This window comes from Pteropus medius, unplaced genomic scaffold (genome assembly GCF_902729225.1).
Source record: "Pteropus medius unplaced genomic scaffold, Ma_sr-lr_union100, whole genome shotgun sequence".
In the NCBI taxonomy this organism is placed as follows: Eukaryota; Metazoa; Chordata; class Mammalia; order Chiroptera; family Pteropodidae; genus Pteropus; species Pteropus medius.
Window position 1 is genome coordinate 2,359,659 of NW_024350927.1, and position 26,105 is coordinate 2,385,763.

Genomic DNA, 26,105 nt, shown 5'->3' on the forward strand with positions numbered 1-26,105 from the left:
CCTTAGACCACACCCTGGGGTGGATCAGCTGCTCTCCTCTGCCTGCTCCAGAGGACTCTCAGGCACCAGGCCAGGAAGAGCTGGGCTCAGCCCACCCGGGACTCCCCGAGCTAAGCGACAGTGCTCCCTGCCGAGCACACTGCGGGGAGTGGCCGTCACGAGACTGTGCCAGGCCCCGCGGTTGCAGGGCAGTGTGGGTGGCACACGCCAGCCGGCCAGCCAGAAATGCCTGACTCAGAGCATTTCAGCGCGGTTGGTCCCACTCTGTGCTCTGAGTGCCACGGCCCAGCCCTCTCCGCCTTCCCTCCTCCTTACAGACACACAACCGCAAAAACGATTTCTGGTTGGTTTCAAGAAATCCTTCCAGAACTGGTCCCTCTAGGAAGCTCAAAGGTAAAGCTGTGAACGACTATAAGTGGCCAAACAAAAATAAGAAGGTCACAGGCGCCCTTTTCTTCCTCCTGGTCGGTCAAGACTAAGGAGGCTGCGACACTGCCCAGTAAACAGATGGGCGATCTGGACTCTAAGTCTGAGACTGTATTTTGGGGGGAGTGGGAGGGCATGGGGGGGTGATCCCCACTCCGATATTCACAGAGCAGAGTAAAAACCCCTGTCGAACAGCAGCAGGAGAGCCTGCGAGGCCGGACAGGCACAGGGCTGTAACCGTGCCCGTGTGAACTGGCCGACCGCTGCGGGCTCCCTGCTGGGCCCGCTGCCTCCCTGCTCGGCACACAGAGGGCACGGACCTGCTGATGCAGGAGAAGCCCGGCTCCCTTCCGCTGCCCAGGGAGGAGGTCACCAGGCAACAGCAGCCTCCCCAGTGGTTCTGTGGAGACCAAGTATTTTTAAATGACAGATGTTTAGAACGGCCTCAGGAGTCCGGTCTAGGAGGTGGAAATCCAAAAGCAGAAATGACCCCAGAAGAAGGAAGGGAGAAATGCCACCTGACCTCAAATCACCTCTTTTAAAAGTTAAATACATGGTGGCCTTGGTACGTGGCCTCAACTCAAACTCAGAGCCACATGGAGTGGCAGGTGACCCTTTAGGCCACCTAATCCCTGAGGCTGCTTCTCACTGGACGCCGCCGCAGGTGCGCTGTGGGCGAGAGACCATAGCGAGAGGACACTGCCTGCCTAGCTTTGGAACTGAGTCACAGCGTGGGGGCCGATGGGGACCGATGGGTGAAACCGCCCCTCTGGGCCTCAGGGGAAAGGCAGAGCTCAAGTCATGTGACACGACTTACTACCTTTGGGGTCAAACCTTGATGCCTGGATCCCCGCCCCCTCCACCCAGTGAAAGGAACCCTAAGAGGGGTCGACCACATCAGTGACAGCTGGAGGAGGGTCAGTGCGGTTAGAACTACCCAATGTCCCCTTCGGGAGGCCACCAAATCAACTTGCCCACCCCGACTTTGCATCGGCAGACCGCACTGGCTTCAGGCGCAGACTCTCAAGGATAGAAAGAGAAAGACCACTGCTCATCATCCACCTCCTCGAAAAGAAGCGAGTAAACAAATAAACGAACAAGGCAGCAGGCTGGAGTCTTTTCAGTCTTAGCAAAGCCGCTGTGAACAACAAGGCCTGCCTGACACGATCCAAGGGGTGGAGGGCCACTGCCGTAGCACTGCTGTGCCAACAAGGCTGGGTGCTGGCCAGGCTGAAGAATTTCCGAATCGGAGAGCAGACGAGCCCTCAGAAGGCATTTGGTTTGTGAAGTGGAGTTTCCTGAGGCCTCTCATTCAGTAAAAAAGCCCAGAGCAGGAGGACACGTTGGGGGAGTCAGAGCGAGCGAGAGATAGGCTCTCAGTGAATGAAAATTTGACTTCTGAATCAGCCAGAACCCTCACTTTGTAGGAAGGGAGACTGGGACCCAGGGAGCCGAAGACACTCCCCGAACCGCCTGGCTTTGTTCCGTGGTCCCTTTGTTTTACTGCAGAGTCTCGGCCAGGTGTGATCAGACGCCCCGGACGTAGCTATTCCTGGACCCCCTCCTGCTTCCACCTTGCCTGGGGATAAAGCGGAGGCCTGGGCACCTGCTGTAACCTTCTGGAAAGTGTTACCCCAACACTTCATTGAGGACGGCAGAGCAGTAGGGGCGTTGGGCTGTTCCCAGGGCTTTGTACAATGAGAGCTGGGGGCTGGGGGCCAATGTCGGCAACGTCCTAATCACTTCTTTCCTAGACAACACGAGACTGTCCGCCGCTCCCCCAACCCCAGGCAACCACAACGCTTCTGACTCGCTCTCCTAATTTTAAAATCCCTGAGATCCCAGAAATGGAAAATATTTCATTCCAAAGACAATCAATTACAGCAGATTATAGAACGAGAGAACCCAGAAATCACCCCTGCGTGAGAACCTATCAGAGATCCTGCAATTCAGAAACGATCAGCCTGGTCGCCCCTGCCTAGGACCGGCTTGTGCCCAGGCTGGACGGCATCTGGGGCGGACGGCCAGCGTCACAAGCTTAGCGTGTGCTGTTTGTTTACCGTGGGCCTACATTGTCCCTTAAGCAAATTGGGTGAAATCCATGCTTCTTAACCATTCATTTGCCACTAAATTCACCCAAAGTATCTAGCTTTCTTTCCCACCTCCCAAATCACACTCATTAGCCCTTTTGCGGGAGAGTTGGCAGGCTCTCTGTTCTAAAGATATGCGAGGGGTGGGGGGTAGAGCTAAAAAAAGCAGGTGCTTGAATTACGTGGTTTCTTTGGTTTCTTTTCTGTGTATGCTGCTTGCTCTGGGGGTGTTAGGACAATGACAGCTCGAGGGGATTGGCCTTGCTGGGCACAGATCTTTTGGGTAATCCGACAGAATGTGGTCTCCAAACGCAGTTAAACGCTTCTCCTTCCTGGAAGGGGAATGTCCCAGCCCCAAGGTTCCAGGATTGTTCTGCCTCTGAACTCGGCACAGGGCTTGACCTCTGACGAAGGGACCAAGGACTGCTTTCGGCGGGGAGGAAAATGGAAAGAGGTTCTGCCGAGACGTCCCTCGGCAAACACCAGGGACCCGAAGGAACACTCACACGCACGACTCTACTCCATACTTTCACCGCTGGGATGCTGGCGGGAGCTGGCAGGAACCCTGCGCTCTGTTTGCCGAGAGCCCCGTGTCCAGTGCTGTGTCTGGCGCTGGCAGGAGAAGGGAGTTTTTCAAGGCTTCGCACTCATGCGTCTTTCACGGCCTGAGAGCCTTCGCCGGTCCTGCGGTCATCTTTCGGTTCCCTTTTCTTCTGCTGCACCTACGAAATGACCTCATGGATGCCTCCCCCACCCAGACAACCATTTCGTTGGAAAGGAAAATGGCCATCGCGTCCCTGTCTACATCACAACATGAGGTTGGGGAGGACGCCGGGGAGACCCTGGCCTCCGGCCCAAGGCCTGTGCAATACAGTCAGACACTTTAGCGGCTGCAAACCTAAATGCAGAGTCAGGAAGCATGACAAGAACTCCACGGACTACGACTCCATGATGGCTACGACAGGACCCTGGGCAGGGCCGGGGGGTGACGTACCTAATCCACGGGGCGTGGTTTAACGTCTGTCTCCACTTCTAGAGTGTAAGCCCCAAGGAGCGGGGGCCTGGCGAGCTCTGTTCACCGATTCCTGAGACTAGCAGAGTGCTCGGCACATCGCAGCCACCCAGGGAATAGCTGCTAAATAAACAGGTGGTTTTATGGAGCCCTGGCCCACGAGATTGGCCCGAGGGGATGGATGATCTGATAATTTCCAGCGAAATGGGAAGAGCCAGAGCCACAAACGGGGTTTAAGTCCAGCTTCTGCCCCTTCTGAGGGTTATAACCTTGGGCAAGTTACTCCCCAAAGCTCGTCTCCCTAACATGTGAAATAGGGATCACGACACATCCTGTGAGCCTGTCGTGGGCCTGACTGGGGACACGCGTGGGAACGGTAGGGGCTGCATGAGTTAAGTGTGAGATTCCTCTGGCATTATTACTCCCCTTCTTGGTGTGTTTAGACATGTCACGCCTTGGTCGTCTGTAGCACCAAAAATAAATCGCTTAGGGTGCCGATGTGAAGAGAGGTGGAGTATTTACAAAAATTAAGTTCGGAGGTTTTCGTGGATTTCATTCTACCTTCTCCTTTCTTTGTTCTTATTTGCCTATTACCGGGTTTCTCAGAATCTGTTAGTTCCAACTTTTAAGTACAGTTACCTCCTTCCTTATGTCTTTCTATAATGTCTGTAAACACTTGTAAGCAAAGGGGGAAAAGATAAATTACAAATCCATAGAATGGGGACGGATGTCTAGGGGGCCAGGCGCTTCGCAAGCAGGATGGAGGAATGCTCTCGGGACCTTGGATGATCATAATCACCAACAGATCGATGACCTGACCTTTCGGCTCCAGCCCAATGGACTCTCCCAGAAACTGTCATTCTCCTGCCTCAGACAGTTCTAAAATGTCCTAGGACGTCCGCACCTTACGCAGGCAGCAGCAAGGGGGACAGGGCGGGAAAGGAACATTCACCCAAACCAACCAGCCCTGCTGCCCAGGCCGGCCCAGAGGTGGTCACTCCGCATTGCACTCAGAGTTCCACCAGGTCCCAAGGGAGAAAAAAGCCTGCTTCCTCAGCAGCGAGGCCACCTGCGGGGGAGCTTTCTATTCCGAGGGAGACAAGCCCCGCAGCCTCCCTCGGGTGTAAGGGCACCGCCAGCTTCCGCGGCGCCACACTCGGATCGTGGTGAATCCCGCTGCTTGAGATGGGCACCGAAGACTCGAGGAGGGAGAGCCCGCCCAAGCGCCCCACAGTACCTACGAACGCCAGGCTCCTTCTTCCCACGGGGCTTCGCACTGCCAACACCAGCTCCTTTCTTTCCACATTAAAACAGGTCTTCGCCACCCCACCCCTCACTCAACATTAGTTTTCAGACCTCACATTTTTGTTAGCTAGCGACAGATTTTCCATTTTGCTGTTAATTTCTTTTTCACAATAGGCTCCATCCATCCAGCTGGATAAGTTTTCGGTGGGCGGGTGGGGGGGGCCTGTGCCACTGCTCCACGAGTGTTACCTGTGACTAGAGAGTGACCGCAGAGACAGCCAGAGCTCCCCCGACTGAGCAGGGGGCCTGCGGCCGCCAGCTGGCAACCTGCATCTGTGTAGCCCCCGGGAGCAGGTGAGTGTCTGCCTGGCCTCCGGTCATCAATCTGGATGGTCCAGAGCCGAGCCACGGACAAAGGGAGGGCCCAGGTGTTCGGTGTCGGGACGGAAAGGACCCCAGTGTCACAAAAGGCTTCAAACAGAAACCTAAGGTTAAGAGAAGCATTTTGTGAAAGGAGAACCATATCTTAAAATGGAATGGGCAGGGCTCAGAAAAAGCAGTCACCACTTCTGCACTAGGTTCTCACGCTGGGCCTGGGTGGGGTCACTCATGGGGTCAGGGGCATACATCTATGCTTCCTGTTTGGGGCCTCCGGGTCCCTCACACCCCTTACTCAACAGCCTCTATTCTAGGAGAGAAACAGCTGGGCCGAGGCGAGCACAAAGGCCGAGGGAGAGGAAGTGAGACGCAATCCTGACCGTCAGTGCTGTGGGTTCTAAGACGCGTGTGTCCGTGTCTTGTTTAGATCTCTGCCCGGGTAACTCGGGTCACCAGGGATTTTTAGAACTCTTAAGCTTTTTAAAACTCTTAAAGAGTCTTTCCATGAAGCCATAGAGAACAAAACTATTGACTGAAACCAAATGGTCGATCAATATGATTCCCACTTACATCTAACCACCAGGCCCTCTCTAGAAATGCGCTGCCTGAGCTCATTTTTAATGTGCCGGCAGACCTCGGCTACCTGAAGGAGCAGGAGGTGGAGAAAAAAGCCCACCACCCACATCAGCCTTTCCGGCTGCCTTGACAACAGCTGCTGCCTCCTCACTAGCACTGGCGGACCCCCGGGTGGAGACCCCTGCCCCCTGCAGGGTATGCCCGCCCAGAAGCAGAACTTCGCTCAGGGCCTACACTGGTGAGGCATACATCTGCCCAAAAACCGCGGTGGCAGGAAACCCGGCCTGTCCTGGGTGAGGGAAGGTTGTCACGACCCAAGAACATTCCCTAAAGGGCAGTGACTTTACCAAGATTCATTTATTTACCCTGTTCAAAGGGCACGGAATTGGGGCTGAGGAGATGGAGAACGGGAGTTGCTTTTTATTTTACACACTTTTCTCTTCTTTTTTTTTGTAAACGATTCCTCATTTTCTTAGAATAATGTCTCATTCTCTTATCCTAGACAGTGTCCCTTCATGGACGCAATAGCACCTCCTTAAGCAAGTCTTCCCGGACCACCTCGTCCCCAGCAAACTCCCCTGCCAATTCTCGATCACATTATTCTGCCTAATGCCTTCGTCACACTTATCGCAACCTGAAGTCATCTTTGTATTGGTTTGTCCACTAACTTACCACTCATCTCCTACTGGAATATCTGCTCCACCAGGCCGGGGACCTTATCTGCCTTGCTCACTTCTACCCCCGTAGGGCCTAGGACAGTGGGGACATATTGGAAGGTGATCAGTAAATATTTTTGAAAAACTGAATGCATGGACTTATGATGGAATTTATCAATGTCCATCATCATTCCACGAGCCTGACATAATGAGCTAAAACACAGTTACGATAGAGACTTGGTTAACTGGGGCGGGTCACACCAATTTCTCTGAAAGTGATCCCTCGCCTACCCCGGCGAGGACTTTTTCGTGTGTGCACACATGCACATATACGGAATCCGGCCTGCTAAATCCAGGAATCCAGCCTGCTGCCTGTCATTGTAAACAAAGGTTTACTGGAACACAGCCACACCCAGACAGGTATGGTCTGTGGCCGCTTTTAGCTACAAGGGCAGAACTGAGTAGTCGCGACAAAGATCATATGGGCTGTAAACATTTACCATCTGGCCTTTTAAGAAGTTTGACAAACCCTGAGCTCGAAGAAACAGAGAAGGTCGTGCAAGACTTTGACTGAAAACTATACAAGAGTAGAGTGCAGAGTTCACACAGACGCTTGCAGGTGAGGATGACAGCTAATGTGTCATTAAGGCCTTGTTATGTGCCAGGCATTGTGCTGAATGCATTACTGTATTATCTCCTGTAACTGCATCCTCATTACAACACCATGAGTAAGTTCTGACCACTGAGGCTGAGGTTCAACACGCTCGGTGACAAACTCAGAATTCGAACCCAGATCCAGGTCTGTGCACCTCTGCAACCCGCGTTTGTATCCATCATGCTGTCTAGCCGCCGTGGAAAGCGCTTTCCAGCCACATCTACCAGAACTCTCAGCACTCTTGAGACCGGTCTGTCTCCTCGTGGTCCTCAGAAAACCACCTGGACGTCCCCACTTCCTTGCGGACGCCGTGGTTGTTCCTTCCATCTGGAGCGCCCGCTTTTCTTGTTCTGAATTCTCCTGATTTGTCACGACTCAGTTAAGCCGTCCTGTGAGGCCTTCTCCTTGCCCTAGTGAATTTTAAAATTCTCCCTCCCACCAATGTACAAACTGTTGGAGGGCAGAGGCTGCTTATTACATACATCCGAGCCTTCGCTCACACTGCATGTATATGCAGTAGACACTCGCGCTCCTTAAAACAAAACAAAACTCGCGAAAACCACTGCCTTCCTTCCCCTAAAGATGCCACTTAGCAGAACCAAATGCCAGTGCAAAATGCCAACGCTGTCTTTGACTTGGACGTTTCTCTTTAACTGTTAACAAATCACCGACCACAAACTTTATTGACCTGGGATGTTTCTGCTCTCCTGTACCTTTCGAGAACACATGAAAATTCCCTTCATTGTTATCATTTTCCTTTACCTGTGCTAACTATTAAGCTCTCCTATCTCTCTAACCCCTGGAAATCCTGCTTTCATATCAAAACACAGGTTCTCTTGGATCCAGGTGAGATAACAGCTATTTCGTCTCTCCGGTGTTACAGTGCATGTTCACCATCACGAAATCTAAGTGTGAAAATAGCTGAACTCGACAATACCGCTCGGGGTGACTGGTTACACTTGGGGGTGCAGTTTCTGAGAGGAGAGCCGGGGGTGGGGGGTTTCTGAGATGATGGTTATGTTCTGTTTCTTGATCTAGGTGCTGGATACGTGGATGTGTTCACTTTGTGAGCACTCATCCAGCTGTACCCTTAGAAGTATAGGTATATCCTGTTTTCTGTAGGTATATTCTATTTCAATAAAAAGTTCTAAAATATCCTCTTCAAACATAATAATACGCGATGGACTAATTTTTTTGCAGAAATACGTATTTCATGTTCTTCATGCAATATCCTTATAAAAGGATCAGTAAGGCCATTTTACTAGTGGTAGGATGGAAGGAAAAAGGTAAAGCACCCCTCGAGGTGCTGTGTAACGAATTTAGGTGAGGCCGGCGCTCCAGGACAGATCCGACACCAAGACTGCCAGCCCTCAACGCCTGCCGTTGTAGATCCTCGGATTCACAAAACCAAAAGCACTTCATGACGCAAGAATCGTAAAACGGTTCTCTGAAACACAGTTTACAAAGGAAGTTCGTAACAAGCCCAGCTGGTGCTGTATAACCTCAGGTGGTGAGGCACTTAGCCATCTTCAGACCCTGTAAAAGTGAGGAATTGGCTCTACCATGAACCAACAGAAAAAAGCTACCACTTATGCTACAGACCGAATGTTTGTGTCCCTCCTTCTCCGCCTCCCAGATTCATATGTTGAAATCCTCCCCCCCCCCCACCCCCGTGTGATGGTATTAGGAGGTGGACCTTTGGGAGGTGCTTATTTCATGAGGATGGCGCCCTATAAAAGAGATCCAGGGGAGCTCCCACACCCCTCCCCCCATGCGAGGCCACAGGGAGAAATCAGCAGCCTGCAACCTGGAAGAGGGAAAATGTGACAGATACATTTGTTTAAAAGCCACTCAGTCTATGGAAGTTTGTTACGGCAGCCCAAACAGACTGAGACAACTTAGTAAGGCTAAATCAAGCCCCGTGCTAAACACTCGGCACACATACTCTCGTGAAGTCTTCACAACAACCCTAATTTTCTCTCTGCTTTACAGACGAGAAAACTGAGGCATGGAGAGGTTGAGGAACCTACCCAAGGTTACAGGGTATTAACCGGCAGGGCGAGGATTCAACCCGGGCAGCTAGACTCCAGAATCCACGTTCATGACCATGATGCCAGTCAGGCCTTCGGCTGTGATGCACCCAGGGATGGGTTTCCAGTTTCTAGTGTGCGATGTCTATCTTCTGGCGTGTATTACAGCTCAATAAAACGTGTGTGTCCAAACGCATACAATTATAAGAATCTTGACAAACAACTCCTTCATAATTTACTGCTCTGATTTACAGAGTGCATCTCTACCTTCAAAAGAGCCGTGCTTACCCAGATGACAGCGCCCACGTCTACCGCCTTTCGAGGCAGGACTTTCCCCATATATCTATTGGAAATCCAAAGACAAAAAGCCTGGCCCACCTGAAGCCAGAATCAGCCCAGATTAGATCAGAAAGGTCAGCAGTCTTTCTTTGTCTTCAATTACAAAAGATGTATTGCCTTTTAACAAAGTATTTGCTCATCCTGCACTCCTTGAGTAAATAAAAAACTATACCCGATTGCATTAGCAAAGCTCAGGAAAACTAAACAAAACTTTTGTTGGCTATCTGCAGTGCGACTATTAGTTGCATTTTTAGGGGAATGTTTTAGTAAGAGCATTTTGAATCTACTTTTCTTTGTAGCCACACTGATCTTTATGAAGGGTAAAACTGCCTACGTTACTTTTGAGGAATTTAAGTGGGGAGAAAAAGTTATTTAAATATATTATCTTCATTTTGGTTTGTTGAAGCGATAAATAATTTGATGAGCCTCTGCACCCCCTGAAAGTCGCCCCCATCCCCAGTTTCTGAGACTAACAGGTGAGCGGGGAATTGAAATTAGGGGAAAAAATCCAACAACATTCCTCAAGATAACTGTCAGTTCTGGTTTGGTTTTAAGTGAATATGAATTCTATCTTCCAGCACTGGGGACCCTTTTTCAGATAAGCTGACTTCCTCACACACAGTTCCATACCCTTAATAAGTAATGATTTTTTTCTACCCGGAATTGGGACAATGATCTCTTTTGCTAGGTGCCTCACACAGCAAGGTGTCTGTAGTGTCACCAAGTTCTCTGAGTCATCATCCAAAATGCAATTGCCAGGTGCTTCAGGTTCTCAATCAAGCTACGAAAAGGCTCTTCAAAACGGCCATCCTTGAGCGAGATTATTCAGGAACTTCCCAGGACCAGAGGCAATGTCACCCAGAACCGGGAAAGCTGGAAGCTGCTTATCAGCGGCCTTTGCCCTGACCGTGGACTCTCGAGATGCGAGCCCGGAGGAGACGGAGGATGCAGGGATGCGGCCCAGAGATGCGCTGCGGGCTGGGGGCCTCTCAGAGCTTCTCTGCGGCTCGAGTGACGGGTACTGGCGGGTCACGGCCCCTCTAAGGGACGCAGGGTCCCCCTGGCCTGGCTGGTGGAAGCTCTGAGGATGCTGACCTCAACTTTGTTCTTTAAAAATAGCTCGAGAGGCCGCCGCGCTCACGTGAGCGGCCCCGCTTCCCCTCCATGGGCCCGGGGTTCCCGGCGGCTCCGCGCCCCCGGGATCGCGGAGGGGAAGGGCAGTGTCCCCGAGCCCCGGTGACAGGAGGGACCCCCGCGCGGGTGAGCGACCCCGGCCACGGAGGGGCCGCTGGAGGGGGCCCGGGGTGGGCCGGCGGGGGCGGCGGGGGCTCGGGGCCGGGCCGGGCGGGCGGGCCGTGCTCACCTTCTTCACCGACAGCGAGATGTTCTCCAGGATGCGGTCCTTCACCTCCCGCGGCTCCATGTCGCCGCCGCCGCCGCCGCCGCCGCCCCGCCGCCGCCGCTTCCCGCGTCGGGGGCCCGGCGCCGTCGCCAACCGCTGCCGCCGGCCGTGCGGGGGCTCCGTGGTGCCGGCCGCGGGGCCCGGCGCCCGCCGCCCGGCCCTCGCCTCGCCCGGCCCCTCGCTCCGCCGCGGCCCGGCGGGGAAGGAGGCCGCGGGCCGTGCGCGGCGGCGGCGGCGGCGGCGGCGGAACTGATGTCAGGCGGGGCGGCGCCTAGGCTGGCGCCGGGCTGGGGCGCCCGCGCGGGGAGACCGCGGGGACCCTGCCCTCGTCAGCCCACAGGCCTCGGGGTCCCCGGCCCCCCCACTCCGGCCGGGGACCCCGGAGGTCCTCGCAGACCCTACCCGCACCCTCCCCTTCTTCAGCCCGGAGGCCCCTCGCCATGCCGGGACCCCCGAGACCCCCTTAGCCCGCGGACCCAGGCGCCCGGGCTTTTGGCAGCCTAGAGACCTCAGCACTCCCACCTCCACCTGCCCGGAGACCCCCGCCCTCTGGCCTCACAGGCCACCCTGCCCCTCCACTCCGCAGTTCTCACCCCACTGCCCAGTCCTAAACTTGCAGGCCACTTCAGGTCCCTGGTGCCCCTCCACACCCCCAAACACACCCTCTCTACTTCACCTGGAGTCCCAATGCCCCTTCTGATTCGTACCCTTATCGGACTTCTTCGGTGGGTCCACATGCCCTGAGGGCCCCCAGTCCCTCTGCCCTGACACCCACCATAACAGTTCTCATCCCCGCACGCCCCACCCCTCCCCAATTCACCGTCTCTTAAAGCCACCTGCATGCAGAGTTCTGTCTCCTACCTGGCTCATTAAATTCATTCTGTCCCATGTAAATACATTCCTGGTACATCCATTAGTCTCTCCTTTTTATTCTTTTTAAAAATGTCTCTCTCTCTCTATATATATTTTTTACTTTTTAAAAATTGAGATATAATTGACATATAACATCAGTTTCAAGTATACAGCATAATGATTCAATATATGTATATATTACAAAGTGATCACTGCCCCTTTTATTCTTAAGACGCCTCAATTCTCGACTTCAGCACCCCAATTTTCCCTCTTCTCTGCTCAGGGTACCCCTCCCCCAGCCTCCCAGACCTAGTTACCCCACACCTATCTGAAACTCTGAGGCTACAGCTTGTCCTAAATGGACCCCACCCCATACACACCCGAAGATCCCTCCCCCACCCTCAGGTTCCCCAGGAGAGACCCAAGACGGTGGTTGTCATTTCGTTTTGTTTTTATGTGACTGGATAAGGGGACAAAAGTATGCGTCAGGGAAAAAAAGAGAGAGAACAAGTACTTGAGAAACTGGGATGCTGCATTCTATTACCACCTCAGGATCCATGGCAAGAGCTGTTAATGTGAGTGAGGCGGTGGCGGTGAGCGCTGAGTACTAACCATACGCCACACACTGAACTCAGTGCTTTGCGTTTGTCTCATGTAGCCTCACACAAAAGTTCTTGTACAGATACAATTGAAGGATGGGGGTCATTTGCCTAAGATCATACAGTAAATGGTGGAGCCCGGAAACCATTCGTATCCTCTTCTGAGCCAAGGATCCCTTGACGTTTTTTCATATTATTGTAGGAGGTGACTCCATAGGGGTTGGTCTACCCCTTTGGGGAAAGTAGCAAAGTCTCCATACCAGGGGCATTTTCTTATTAGTTTTGAGTTCCAGCCTCCGTGGAGCTGGACAGGGGCAGAATGGCAGGCGGGAATGGAGGCTGGATGGGTAGGGTAAAGGCTGAGAGCAGAGGACACATTACTATGAATAAGGAAGGAAAAGATCAGATGTCTAAAGGTGTTTGTGGCAAGTAGGAGGAAGGCTGGCTTGAATGACCAGTCTAATAGCTTTGGAGCACTCCCTTCGCACTCCACCCAGGTTAGGGTGCCTACAGGCCCTAACCTGCTGGATACAACTCTAGTCATGAGAGTCCATTCAGCCCAAAGTAGAACCAACTAGCTTTGTGATTCTTCTGCTGCTATTAAGCAGTAAGCCATCTTCTGGGCAGCATCTTAATGGCTTGGGCACATGACAGTGTCAACGGGCATTTTTATTACTTGGCTATATGCCTGTCATGTGGGAAGGTCGGTGGCATTTCCGCCATATTGCTTTCTTCTTCACATTGGGGGTTGTTCACACACAACATTCAGGAGGAACATCCGGTCTCACAGCCTATCACACTCCTAAGGTGTGCATAGGTGTGTGAGTGGGTGGGAGAAGAGAGGCATGTTATAGTCTCACGAGACTTCTTGTAGGAAAGGGGAGAGGGCCAAGTGTGAGTGTTCATGTGCGGATAATGCCCCTTGCCCAGAGCTCAAATGGGGAATCCATCCTTGTCTGCCAAAAATAGGGCAACTCAGAAAAAACAAACAAAACCCCAAAAAAAAAAACCCAGAATGCCTATCAATCCTGTTATTGGCAGTCATTTAAACTCAAAATTGAAGCCCATTCATTTATTGCATAAGACTGCTGATCACGTGTAAAGTGCATGAGACTCTGAGGCATCAAGAGTCAAAAACCTCGACTGACTCATGTGATGGCCTTGAGCAAATCGCTCTGTCTTACTTTCCAAATCAGTAACACAGGAAAAATGATTTTGTTGCTGTTGTTGGCCTTCTTCTTCTTTTTTAATATTGTCCTCATCTAAGTCTCCTACTGCTAAACTCTGTCAGATGAGGGAAGAAGCTGGGAAAGAAGGCAAGATCTCACTGAGACCATAGCCCTGGCCCATCCAGTCTCCTCTACAATTCTTTCCAAACATGTGTACTGCCTCAGAGAGGAAAAAGACGGGAAAAAATTCTGGCAGCTTCATCCCGCCACCTCCTTAAAAGGTCATTGGACAGGACTGTAAAAAAAAAAAATGTGGAGGGCAGTATAAGAGACAAATTCCTCTCTTTTCCCCCCAACTCAAGGCAAATAGATTTGTGTCTCCAGAGGAGGGAGTAAATATTTCTCCTTGGCCTCAGGCTTGTGGAGTGGACCCCCATCTGAGAGGGGGAGGTGGGAGGGGCTGGTTGTATATAACAGTAGTGGTCCAGGGTCTCACACCTTAATTCGCGCACTACAGGTGCAATCTACAACTCTAGGACTGGGTAAACCCATACAAGCAGCTTTAACCTAGGTCATTTCATTTCAAAATGTGGAACATCCCGTTCCTTCCTCATTACTGTCCAGTCAGCAAGATGGGCTGGTGAAAATTGGTCTATCATTCAACCTCCTCGCTTAAAATCCTTCAACGGCTTCCTGTCATAGCATCTGAAATGACATCTATATTCTTTGCTCTGGCTTCCAAGACCTTAGCTGACCTGACCCAGCCTCCCTCCCTGGCTCATCTCCTAATCTCTCTGCTGCTGTGTGCCAGCCCCCACCAACCTTCTGTTTCTCAAACATACTTTTGTGTTACACATCTGAGGGTTTCTGCTCGGAGGCTCTTCCCCAGTGTGGCAGAGGCCTGAGCTGTTCACCAAAATCTGCTCCCTCCGCAGTGATAGCATTGCAACCAGGCAGTGCTAGGGTACATTTCCCAGCATCCTTGGCAGTAGGCACAGCTCTATTATCAAGCTCTGTCCAACAGAATGTGAACAGAAATAAAATGATCCATTTCTAAGCGGGGCTTCTCCATGCTGTTTCTTTTTCCACTAGGCAGACTGAAGCAAAGGGGATGTCAGACTTACAATAGGTAAAGAGCCTGGTTCCCTGAATCATTGCATGGAGGAGAGCTGCCCATTAATCAGGGACACTTGTCTTGGACTGCAACATAGGCGAGATACAAACTTTCTGGGTAATAAATATTTAAACTTTTGGCCTTTTTGTTCCCTGAACTTAGCCAAACACGATACATCCCAAACTCTCACCTAGCAGGAGACTTCTTGTCAACCAGGTCTCCCATGTTAGCTTATCAGATCTTTCTCCTTACTCAACATTAGGTAGCTTCTAGTCCCTTCCAGCAAGCCAATCTACTATATTTTTATCACAGAACTTATTACTACCTAGCATTTTCTTCTCGGTTGTCATCCTTCAAAGACACTGCTATAATGTAAGCTCCATGGGAATATGCACCTCTGATCAGTTCGGACAATGCTGTATTCACGGCACCCACTCAACGTCTAGCACATGATACTCAATATTTACTGAATTAATATCTTCTGATCTTTTAATTCAATAGGGATGCAGATTTTTTTTTTTTTTAGCTGGTCACAGAAGTAAATGGACAGAAAGAGAACTAAGGCCAGTTATAAGGCTGCTTATCCTTATGTCTGATTTAGGCCTTTCCATTCCAGGAATATAGTAGGTGAGGAAATATGGTCAAAGTGTACAACCATCAGCAGAGAGGTGCTGTTTGCCAATGTCCCAAATTAGTCTGACACATGGGCATGATAAAAAGTATTGCTTCACATGGAAGCCTGCAGACTTACTAACCTCAGAATGTCATCTGTCTTTTAAAATCTACATTAAACGCAAACTCTGCAGTCATCTTGGACTAGAGTCTCTAAACCTGCAGACTGACCTCAACGACCTAGCTCGGTTTCGGGCCCCGTTTTGCTATGTCATCCCACTTACGATACAATCCCTCAGGGCCGAGATGAGAAACTGAGGCAGCATAATTGTGTTCACGGATTTCTTCATTCGAAACCTATCTCAGCGCCTACTCACAGTCGTGGGCACTGGGGATATAGCAACGAAAAGGACAGCCAAGTCCCCGCCCTTGAGGAACTTGCATTGTAACGGGAGAAAGATAATAAACAAGGCACAGAAACGAAATGCATGTTGGTAGTGGTCAGTGCTCAGGAGGAAAATTAAGAAAGGGGGGATGGGTGGCTACAATTTCAGATAAAGGAGCCGGAGGAGGCCTACCTGAGGCGACATTTGAAAAAAAGCCTGAAGGAAGTGAGAGAAAAAGCCATGAAGGTATGTGGGGAGAGAGCGGAAATATGGAGAAGGCCCTGAGGTGGAAGCCAGCAAGGCGAGGTCCAGGAATATGGTCAGGGTGGCTTAGAGCCGAGGGAGGGGAAGGAAACAGGAGGCGAAGGCAGGGAGGTCAATATCGGCATTGTACGGGCTTGGCCTCCACTCTGAGTTGGGGCCTCTCCTTGGGGGCGAGGGCAAGTGTGGCCTGTGTGAGTGAAACTGAAGGATGGCCAGCTGACCACCACTGTGCCCATCTTCTCCGGCACAGAAGCACAGACTTCACAGCCTCCCTTGCAGTTTGGTGTGGCCATGTGACTAAGTTCATGGCCAGTGAAATGTGGGCAAGTGACTGGTGGGCAAGTTACACCCCTTCCAGGACGGTATATAAACTCCATGGACGACCCTCATTCTCTTTTCCTGTTATGTCAGTTGGATGTTAATGTCCAAAGTACCTCAGAAGCCCACGGGCAGAGACCTGACACCCTGAATGACGCAGAGCATGGGCAGAGGCCTCCCTTGTCACACATTAGACTTAGACTTGCCCAACTTCTGGAAATTCCATTTAGCTTTCTTGTCTCTTACGTGATACAATGAATAATAGTAGCTAACATCTAATGATGAGGACTTATTAGGTGCCAGTACTTTTTGGAGGACTTCACATTAGCTGGTCTAATCCCTACAACCCCCAACAGTCTCTGTTTTGCAGATGAGGAAACTGAGGCACAGAAAGGTAAGGCAATTTACCCAAAGTCACATAGCTAGTAAGTGGCAGGGCTGGAATTCAAACCCAAGCAGCCTGGCTCTAGAGACCAGTCTGAACTAAAAAGCCCATTACCAGCGTCCTTTTTATCACTGTGAATCAAATGCTCGCGTGGTAACAAAATGCATAATTTTTACATAAGCAGGTAGCTGGCTGCCTGCAATGGTTACCTGGAAGTTACTTTAACGGTTTGGAGATGCTCATTTTTTCTGGGGTTCAGGTACGCAGCCACAAGTCACAGAGCCTGGGTGTAAGTTATTTAAAGGGGCAGAGAGATGAGACAAAGATAAAAGTTCATGAATCATCTCAATTTAAAAGAAACTGATCAAACAAGAGTCTTATGATAAAAACTTTATTGTCTTAAATATCAAAGTTTTACACATCACTTTTCTTCAGAAAGTTCCTATTAAAAAAAGAAAAATAAAATAAAGTGTTTTGATTATTTAGGGCTGACTTACATTTCATTACGTGACAAAAACTCAAACCCAAATGCATCTAGTTCACTCAGCTGCAGACAGGTCCTACGTCCAGCCCTTAAACCAATGGCACAATGCAACCAACTTTGGGATTCCTGAGTTTGGTTCCCTTAAGTTCTCAGAGTTTTCCAACTCTCAAAACCAAAGCATTATGGAGTGACTGAGCTATTGGCAAGCCTACTTTGCCAATCAGGCCAGTTATTGTAAGATGCAGTAGTCTCTAAGCATAGTCAGGAAAGCACATGTGAGCAATTGCAAGAACAAATAAGGGGGAGAAGTTTCTATTTGCTAAGATTTGCCAAGTATGGCTACAAGACTGGTAAACAAACCTTACTTGAGTGCAAAGGCCATTGGCCCAACTTGCCATGAAGATTTCTGAATTAAAGCGAGCGAATCAATTTTCATCATAGGTGCACAGTGAAAAAAGCAAATGCAATCATTATGCTGAATTGCTCTGAGTATATCACGAGAACTATTTCAAAAGGAGTAGACTAGAGAATGAAAATATAATCATTCAGAGGGAAAGGTCTCAGATGAGTGGCATAAACTCAGAAAGCTGTGGGGCCTTCAGAGAAGGAAAAAGAAGTCTGGTCGGCATCAGGTAATCTCGGACTGAAGGAAATCTGGTAATAATGTGACTGCCTCTGGTGGGAAACAGGTTGGCTCTTTTTTAAACCACAGATGCATTCATTCAAGTTGTGTGTAAAACAAACTCCTGGCAAACTATATCATTTCCCATCAAACATGTATTTTCCCCAGGAAAAAAGAACCCAGCATGCCCCTTCCCCAAGTCAGCTAATGAAAACCTTCTTATGGTACCTAAAGAAATACAGTTCTGTAAGAATTAACCTAATTTTGTATTCCATGCCCCCACTCCAGGTTTTCTGTAATTTGCTTAGCTTTTTAAGAAACAATCTCCAACTCCTATACCCTTGACCACACCCTCCACAGATTTCATTCTACGACTGTGCCCTAAAACTTATCAGCGATATCCTTTCACCTTATAGCCTCGAGGGTCTAGATTACCAATCACCAATATGTAACTGTTAAACCTGTTTTCTCAATGTAAACCTTGTAAGTAACTAGTAGTTAAGGTCAAGAAATTCTCCCTGTATGCGTCAAGATTACAACATATGTGGTGACATCTTAAATAATGTCCTTTTGATGGAGCTGACCTGTAGAAAGGTTCGGTAGAGCCTTGAATCTCCTTGTAAATTTCTGCCCATCATCCGATCCCAGAACCTTGCTTGCTACATTTTCTGCTCTAGATTCCCATTTTCACATCTTACACTCAGCTGCTTCAAAACAGCAAACCCTGCAGAATTCTCTGCTAAGTCCTGTTCCCCACCAGTGTTCCAGAGCAGCCATGCTCCAAGGTGGGGTGGGGAGGATGCCACAGTACACTCCCACCTCCGCCCTGCATGGAAGGCGGTCCTGAAGTGAGGAAAAGTTGACTGTCATTGGTGCATATTTCAGATCTCTACCCTGTCCACCCCCACCCACAACATAAACTGATTTCTGAACACTTTCTCTCTTCAAGTATTTCTATCAAATGTTCGAATTTTTTTTGTCCGCTTCTCTATTTTTTTTTAATTAACTTTTTAGAGAATTTTTAGGTGCACAGCATCTAAGTCCATTTTGAGCCTTATTTTCCCAGTCCTCTTTGAATTTGAATCATTCTAGTATGACTTTTAAAATAAAAGCCTAATAGGCAAAAACACATCTTGTTCTTGAAGCAAAAATTTGTTTCATGTCTCCTTACTACACTGAAAGCGTCACAAGGGCAGCTTCCGCCTGTTTCAGTCCCCCTTGTCCCCCACTAATACCTGGCACACAGGCACTTAATGTACGATGAATGAATCAATGAATTCTCATTCAAAGACTCAGGCGGCATAGCCTTCGAGAGAGTACCAGCTTCCTGTTCAAATAGATTTTTCCTGAACTTTTTCTGTGCCTTAACCACAATACTGAGAGTACAACAAAGAACACGACTAACAGCTAGAAAGCGTGTTTCAGCACTCTCGATGCAAAGAGCCCTGTTATCATGCGTCCATCTGGGGCGATCTGATGATGTGGTGCAGGAATATTCTGAATGAGCAGTAAAGGCGACCTCGGGAGCAAGCCGCGCACGCCCTCTAGCCCCAGGAGGGTGTTTTCCAACTTACCCCCACCCATACTCCCATTTCCATTCCCCACCAAAATCCAATGCCTCTGATATGTGGAGAAACTAAGGCACAAGGGAAAGTCAAGCACATGGAAGGTTCGCCCCTAAGTTCTTCAGTTTATTCAATGAACTCTTAGTGACACCTACCGAGGGGCCACTAAGGTACAGAATTTGAGCCATGATTTTACATTTCCAGTTCTCAAGGACATGCTTGAACTTACTTTGTTAAGAATCGGTATTTTTAATTCATAGACAAAGCTATGTTTATTTTTTGGGACTCCTACCATGAAAGGCAACATCCATCTTCCGGGAAGGGAAACTTTTGATAACTTTGTTTTTCTTTTTGTTTAGTCAGACTACACCAACTCACCAAATTGGAAGGAAAAATTTGGCTTTTTGGTATTTTTGGAATGGCAGAATGCACAATCCAGTTAGCTTCCCTTACGTTACCAGTGATAAGTCAGAAATATGTAACAGTTCAATGATCCTCTTTATCCTCATGGCAGGTGGCAAACAGGTAAGAAATCAGAATGCACTCTCCTGGCCAGTTATCTGCAAGGCAGTTTTTTATACACATGGTGGGAGAAAAGCCACCACCAATGAAGAACATATCTGTAGATATGAAAACTGTTTGCTTTTTAATCTATGTAAAATGAACTGTACGGCATCTGTCAATCACATGTATATATACACATGAGCTGATGGTTAAACCAATGAAATTTTTATGGCTTTTACTAGAGACAGAAGTGCTAAAGGAAGAACAGGCAGATTCCACTTTAACTGGTTATCATAAAATCTGTGATACAAAGTCTCATATATCTTTTCATTTTTATGCAACCCTCTTGCTGGAGAAATGCTTCGGGAAAAAAACACATGGGGTTCATTTCCCTTTAGTGCATATGGAGATAAGGAGCTCTAGGAAGTTTCGTAGGCTGCAAGGCAAACAGTTTTAACGCACACTCACCATCTATCCAGTTCCTTTTGCCAAGCAACTGGTAATCTTGTATATTTACAGCTAAAGCCCAAACTGTGGGATGAAGGCTACTGGCTGGTGTCTGGAGGCCTAAACAGGTCCAAGTAGAAATAATTCTTACCAGCTTTAATGGGCAAAATCTATAGCCTAGATATAGCTGTCTAGTTACCAAGCACATTCTTACAAACAGGAACCATCTCAAGGGAAAATGCAGAAGTTATACATAAAGACCTTCTCCTCTCTTTGGTGAATAAACTGAGACCATCCTTGGAGGTACGCGCTAATCAAGAGAGCTTGTCCAGTACTGGTTATGGCAAAGGAGTTGTCCAGTAAAGTGGCCCATTACTGGATATGGCTGGCTGTTATCAGTTCTGTTGGTAACCAGAGGAGTTTCACAATGATCTTGTCTTATTCTTGGAGGAGTTAATCTCTAATTTCTGCACGTTGAATAAAAGTTGACAATGAAGGTTCACTAGCGTCATGTTCCTTAATTCCCTTTGTGTTCTAGAACTGCCGAATTTAAACATCCTTCAAAACCCTAACAACGGCAACGACTTTACTTTCATACAAATGGACAGGAGGATCTTAAAATTAAAATCAATTATACACACTGAAAAATAAACGATGAAAAAGGGCAAGGATATTTGGCAAGTGGGTTAAACTCATTTGAAGTATTCCTAACAAGAATTACATGTACAACTAGAGGCCTAGTCAACTTTTTTTCTAGAAATAAATATACATATACATTAAAAAGCTATTGCAATGAAACCTTTTCCAGACTGATATTCATACTCCCCCTGGGATAGATCCTCAAATCTCCACATTGTGAAAAATCAGTGGCCAAGCCTCTGAGTGGTATAAGCCATCTACTCACATAGGAAACCCTGAGGCCTCTCTTCACACAAAAGGCCTTTTTGGAGGAGCCTATTGTCATTGGTTAGTTCCTCTACCCAACATCGACCCGACATCCACCCCACTCCGTGGCCCTAAAGATTTATTAGTTTAGAATAAATTCCAAACCACCACTCATAAAGTAAATACAGGGGCCCATTGCATTGTCATTAGATTTTGCTTCAATCAACTACTTAATTACAATCACAGCTCTAAGAATCGATTGACAGAAATCCTATAAGCAGCTTCCTAGCACATCTTACATCTTTGGTGTAGGGCAAGCAAAAGGGTCTCTAACATGTGATTGTCTAAAAGGACATTTTAAAGACAATCTGGCTACCCTGTTGTTCTGAGTGCCCTCTTGAAAACTGTGAACTACAACTCCTGTCAATCACTTCCTAACTTCAGAGGATCATGATGAATCTATGTTACTTTCCGTAACATTTCTAAAGTCTCCTAACACACACACACAAACATCACAGTCAAAAGAAAGAGGATGGAATAGAGTAGAAATGTCTTTAAGTGTACCCAAATTAAAATTTCAAAAACTCCTGAGATATGAGCCTCCATTTTGATTGTGCTAAATGATGTGAATTTTGATGGAAGGAATAAGTTTTCAAAGAGAGTCGGACTTTAGACAAAATCATTTAACACTAAGTTCACAAATCACCCTTTCAAAAGTTCTGTTTCAAACACATTGCAAACTGTAACCTGGAATTGCGAATTACCATGCTCAAAATTCTTTTCAATAAAATCAACCTTTTAGATTCCTGCTAGGTACATAAGAGAGCTTCCAGGGGGAAAAAAAAATATTTAAAATCTATCCAGTAGGATTATTGCACAGTGGGGCCCACAGAACAATGATTCCCAAGGGCTCGTCCTCATATAAAAAAAGGCCACAATAAATACATCTACATACTATGCCCCGCTCTAACTTGACACAGTAAACACAAATATGGCGAATCTTGCTTAAAAAAAGAAACTCCTGAGGAAAGGAAAGGGTGAAAAACTCTACCAAGGCCACTTAAGTCAGAAACTGCATCTGCTATCTCCACTGCCGCGAAGGACAGCCACCGAACACATTGACCATTCCGAGCACCGCGATGAACTGGTGACAAGGTCCGCGCTTCATCTTTCACTCAGTTCACAGCTCAAACTGAGCAATAGAACCTTCTAGAAGATGAGTTTAGAAAGGAAACAAACTGCTGGCAATCAACCCATCGGCCGAACTTAAGCTCATCATTAGTCATTCAGGGTTGAGGTGTAATCAGTGAGATGCTAGCAAACCCAATCTCTAGTAAATTCCAGTGTTTTAGGCCATTATTTTTCACTCACAGTTCTTGAAACATCACCAAGACATTTGCAAATGGAATTACAGGTTTGTTTGTTTTTTTAAATCTGGGTAGCACCATGTTTCAATCTAATGAAAATTCTCCCACAAGATTTCATCCAAGGCATTTGGCAATCTATGCAGCAGCCTGTGATATACAAAGTAACCCAAGTTTTAAACCCTTTTGACTGATTCCTTTAAAACGTCAAATCCTAACCACATAAATAACCACTCTAGGATATTATTCAATTATTCTCCAATTTCCCGTTATAACTGGTGAATCATAATACACAGAGAGCACTGGGTAGAATTCCAAACACCAAACCACGTGGTCAAAAATTTGTAACTTGACAACTGAATCAACAAGCCATACCTTGCCTACAGCACAGACGCAGCCAAAGTGTGAAGATAATCACCTTTTAGCTGCATGGGTGGTGGGATTTCTCACAGCTTCTGCTTTTCAAAGCATTCACTCTCATTCTAAAATGGTATGCTATACACGAAACCATCAATTTTATTCCAGAATACATCACCTTAAGGAGAATAAAAAGTTTCTGTATGCACATACTGCCAATACATTTAAAAAGGCCCAAATTTTAACAAATAGAATAGACAAATTCATCAGACAAGAGAGCATAAATTACTTTGGCCGAAAAAAATCTTTAAAAAAAAAATCTGGCTCAACATTCTGCTTGCAGGTTCCTACGTATACTGTATATGTGGTGAGGGTGTGAGTGAGTGTGAGTGTGTGTGTGTGTATACATAGCTTTCTTTAAGGGAATGGAGTAAGGTCTAGCCCACTTTTCTATGGTTATGTAGGAACTACAATGTTCTTTGCCAGCAAAACGAGAAGTGCAAGGTCTGCATTTCCACCAACTTGATGCAAAGCCCCAAGAGCTTCCTGCAAGGTAAAGCCAGCACGGAGAATCCGGTCGATGTCTGCAGCAGGAAAAATTAATGGTGTAAGAATGGAGAGACTTGAAGATGGGTAGCTAGTAGGTGGCTCGAATTCAAGAAGTGGCCCTGCAGCTTCCAGACAGACATCTTCTCTGGTCTCAGGCCTGTCTGTCACTGGATTCTGTGTGCCCTGACCCAAATCTTTAACCAAGATGAAATCTGATGACAAGGACTTAGTTGGCTCTGAAGTCTGACTGAGTGCATCCTCACCTGCTAAGAGTTTAGGTGAAATTTCAACACCTAAGGTGCAGTGTAACTGATTAGACATTTTAGCCGAGGCTGGAGTGACAGGACTGCTCTCGTTTACTGATTCCTTAGACTTGGGGACATCTTCGTTATCAGTTAACAGGCCATCGCCTGGACCCCTGATGTTAATAGTTTCTACATCTTCTACCCCCGCGCCAGCAGAAGTGTCTGTTAATTTTTCTGTCTTCATTGACACAGATACAGCCTGATGAGAGGAGACCTGTGAACACTGTTCACTCTGGGTAGCTGTGAGATGCTTATTTGGGGTCCATCTTTCAGAAAGGTCCTCAACACCTGTTTGGCCCTCAGCTACCGTTTCTGATTGACAGACGACTTCTTCACATGTATTTTCTGAAGCTGGTTTACTACTAATGACCAAAAGTTCATGAAGTTCCTTCAAGGCTGCTGTTATAGATGAGCAAGATTCCTCTGCTGACTCCACAGAAGGATGACAACCGCTACACAGACTTAAAGAGGGGGAGCGAGTCCCATATTCTTTATTTGTTCCAGACATTTCAACATTACTTTCTGGGAGCTGTAAATTTTGAGTGGAAATGGAATTACTCAAAATTTCAGATGAAGAGGTACATTTTGACGTTTCTACTTCCATCACGGGATTATCTAAGGTGAGATCAGAGGCACCGATGTTCTTGACGTTGGCATTCTGACCGCCTGCTGAATTAAGCACAGCGACTAGAGACTGTTCATCTAGATCTACTTCCATAAATGTTTCTGAATTTGAGCAGTCAGAGCATCCTGAAGGTGGAATATTTTTCTGTGTACCTGGAAGACCCACATTCTGCTGTAGCCTGTCTTTTTCCATTGTAGCTTCCACATCAACACTTTCTGGTTGAACCTGTTGCCTTCCTCCAAGAAGTTCAAGGTCCCCTGTGTTACAAAGATGTTCCTGGTCACGTAGAGCACTCTGCTGTACAACCTCACGCTGTTTGCTCTCTGGTTCTTCGTGCTGCCAAAGGCCATTCGCTTGACTCAGATTCTGACATTGTGGATGCCAACCATTTTCACCTAGAAACCTCTGTGGTTCTTGCATCCTACTTGTTGTGACAGACAAATTAGTTTCTTGTCTCGTGTGGAGATGAGACGTGGGGCCCTGGGTGCTTCTTTCAGCAGGAGATTCCTCCAGGTTATCTGCAACGATGGCTTCTTCAGATGAACTCTGCAAAGGCATAGCTGGACTCTGGTCTGCTGGAGAAGCACAACCAGGAAAATCCTGCAGAGGAACACGGTCTTTCTTCTCAGAGGTGATCTGGAATTCAGCTGAAGCCTTCACAGCTTTAGGTTTGATGTCGTCCGGGTCACTGGGCTTGAAAGGGCAGACTGAAGCAGAGACCGAGCGAGCAAGGCCCGCAGGATTACCTATCTCGGGGCTCTGTCCTAAAGGACGGGCTGGACGGCTGACTCCACCTGAAGTTGGTAATGATGACATTCCCAGTGAGGTAGTTTCTTCACCGCTTTTCTCTATGTGGAACAAAAGGGAAAGGAAAAAAGATTAGTTAAGTTACAGAAGCCACTAAATTATCAGAGGATACAAATCCGAACAGGATAGAACAAAATCAGGTCCTTAAACTTGGGTTTGTTTATATTCACAGACTTATACAAGAACCATTCCCACTGTGGTAGACAATTTAACATCACACCACTGAAATAAGAGGTAGGCATGTTCTTAATAAAATATGTGTATTGAAATTCAATATTTTATTTTAAGTGCCATTAATAAACGTCCACATAATGGCTGGGTTCGTGCTCGAGACTGAAGGACATTTACGTGTCTTCATTCTCAGCGAGTTCATAACCCTAGAATAGTTTCTCCAAGTGTGTTCGCTCCACCACTTGCCCTAAAATCCCCTGGGATGTCTGCTAGGCACACGGATTCTGGCGAACCATCCTTGGGAGCAAACCTAGGCATCTGCATTTTCAATAAGCTCCTCAGGTGATTCTTAAGTATATTACAAATTCTGAAGCTGTCTGCACTAGAATGATTCTCAAGCTAAGGCATCTTTAGTGTTTTCAATGTGAACACTAAGGATATCAAAAAGAAGTCTAAAATCAGGTATATTTGGGACAGGGCGAAAGTTATAAAGAGAAAGAAGAATGTAATACTCGGGGACCTCCAGAAGACAGAGAAGCAAACATTCTGTTTAATTCTATCCAAATATCCTGAAAATCATGATAAAACTATGTGAGCATGACTCAGAGAACAAAAACAAAGCGAAGGATCAAAAAGATTAAATCCCAATCAACATCTTACCAAATAATGCAACTTTAGGAAAGACTCTCAGTTGCTTTTATCACACTAACACAGTACGACTAAGTAAGAACATTTAAGTATTTTTCAGAGCAGGGGAATGCTGGGTCAGGGGTAGAGTTCAGGCAGTGGAAGGAGATAGTTCATGATAGTTTTTCAATAGGCAATGACGACTTAGATCCATTGCAACTTAACTGTCACTTACATAAGATGGCAGGCTTAGCTGTTACCTCAGTATAAGCATAGTAACATTCA

The 26,105-nt window shown here is 47.6% G+C and overlaps 2 protein-coding genes and 1 long non-coding RNA gene across 3 annotated transcripts in view; all 3 read right to left on the bottom strand.

Moving 5' to 3' along the window:
• PLEKHM2 (pleckstrin homology and RUN domain containing M2) overlaps positions 1 to 11,029 on the bottom strand; it is a 34,835-nt gene extending 23,806 nt beyond the window's left edge. Inside the window, exon 1 of the mRNA XM_039842133.1 lies at positions 10,771 to 11,029. Within this exon, the coding sequence (XP_039698067.1) occupies positions 10,771 to 10,830 (60 nt within the window). The 5' untranslated portion in view covers positions 10,831 to 11,029. The remainder of the gene's footprint in view (positions 1 to 10,770) is intronic.
• LOC120585775 (uncharacterized) lies at positions 6,068 to 10,740 on the bottom strand. Its single transcript, XR_005648506.1, has 2 exons — positions 9,069 to 10,740; positions 6,068 to 8,485 (listed from the first exon to the last, which is right to left on the bottom strand). It is a non-coding gene; the product is annotated as an uncharacterized LOC120585775 (long non-coding RNA).
• An 8,250-nt stretch (positions 11,030 to 19,279) lies between the features above and the next one.
• On the bottom strand, positions 19,280 to 25,062 carry RSC1A1 (regulator of solute carriers 1). Its single transcript, XM_039842140.1, has one exon. It carries the CDS (start codon positions 25,029 to 25,031, stop codon positions 23,193 to 23,195), a length of 1,839 nt encoding a protein of 612 aa, XP_039698074.1. The 5' UTR covers positions 25,032 to 25,062; the 3' UTR covers positions 19,280 to 23,192.
• Between the last annotated feature and the right edge of the window lie 1,043 nt (positions 25,063 to 26,105).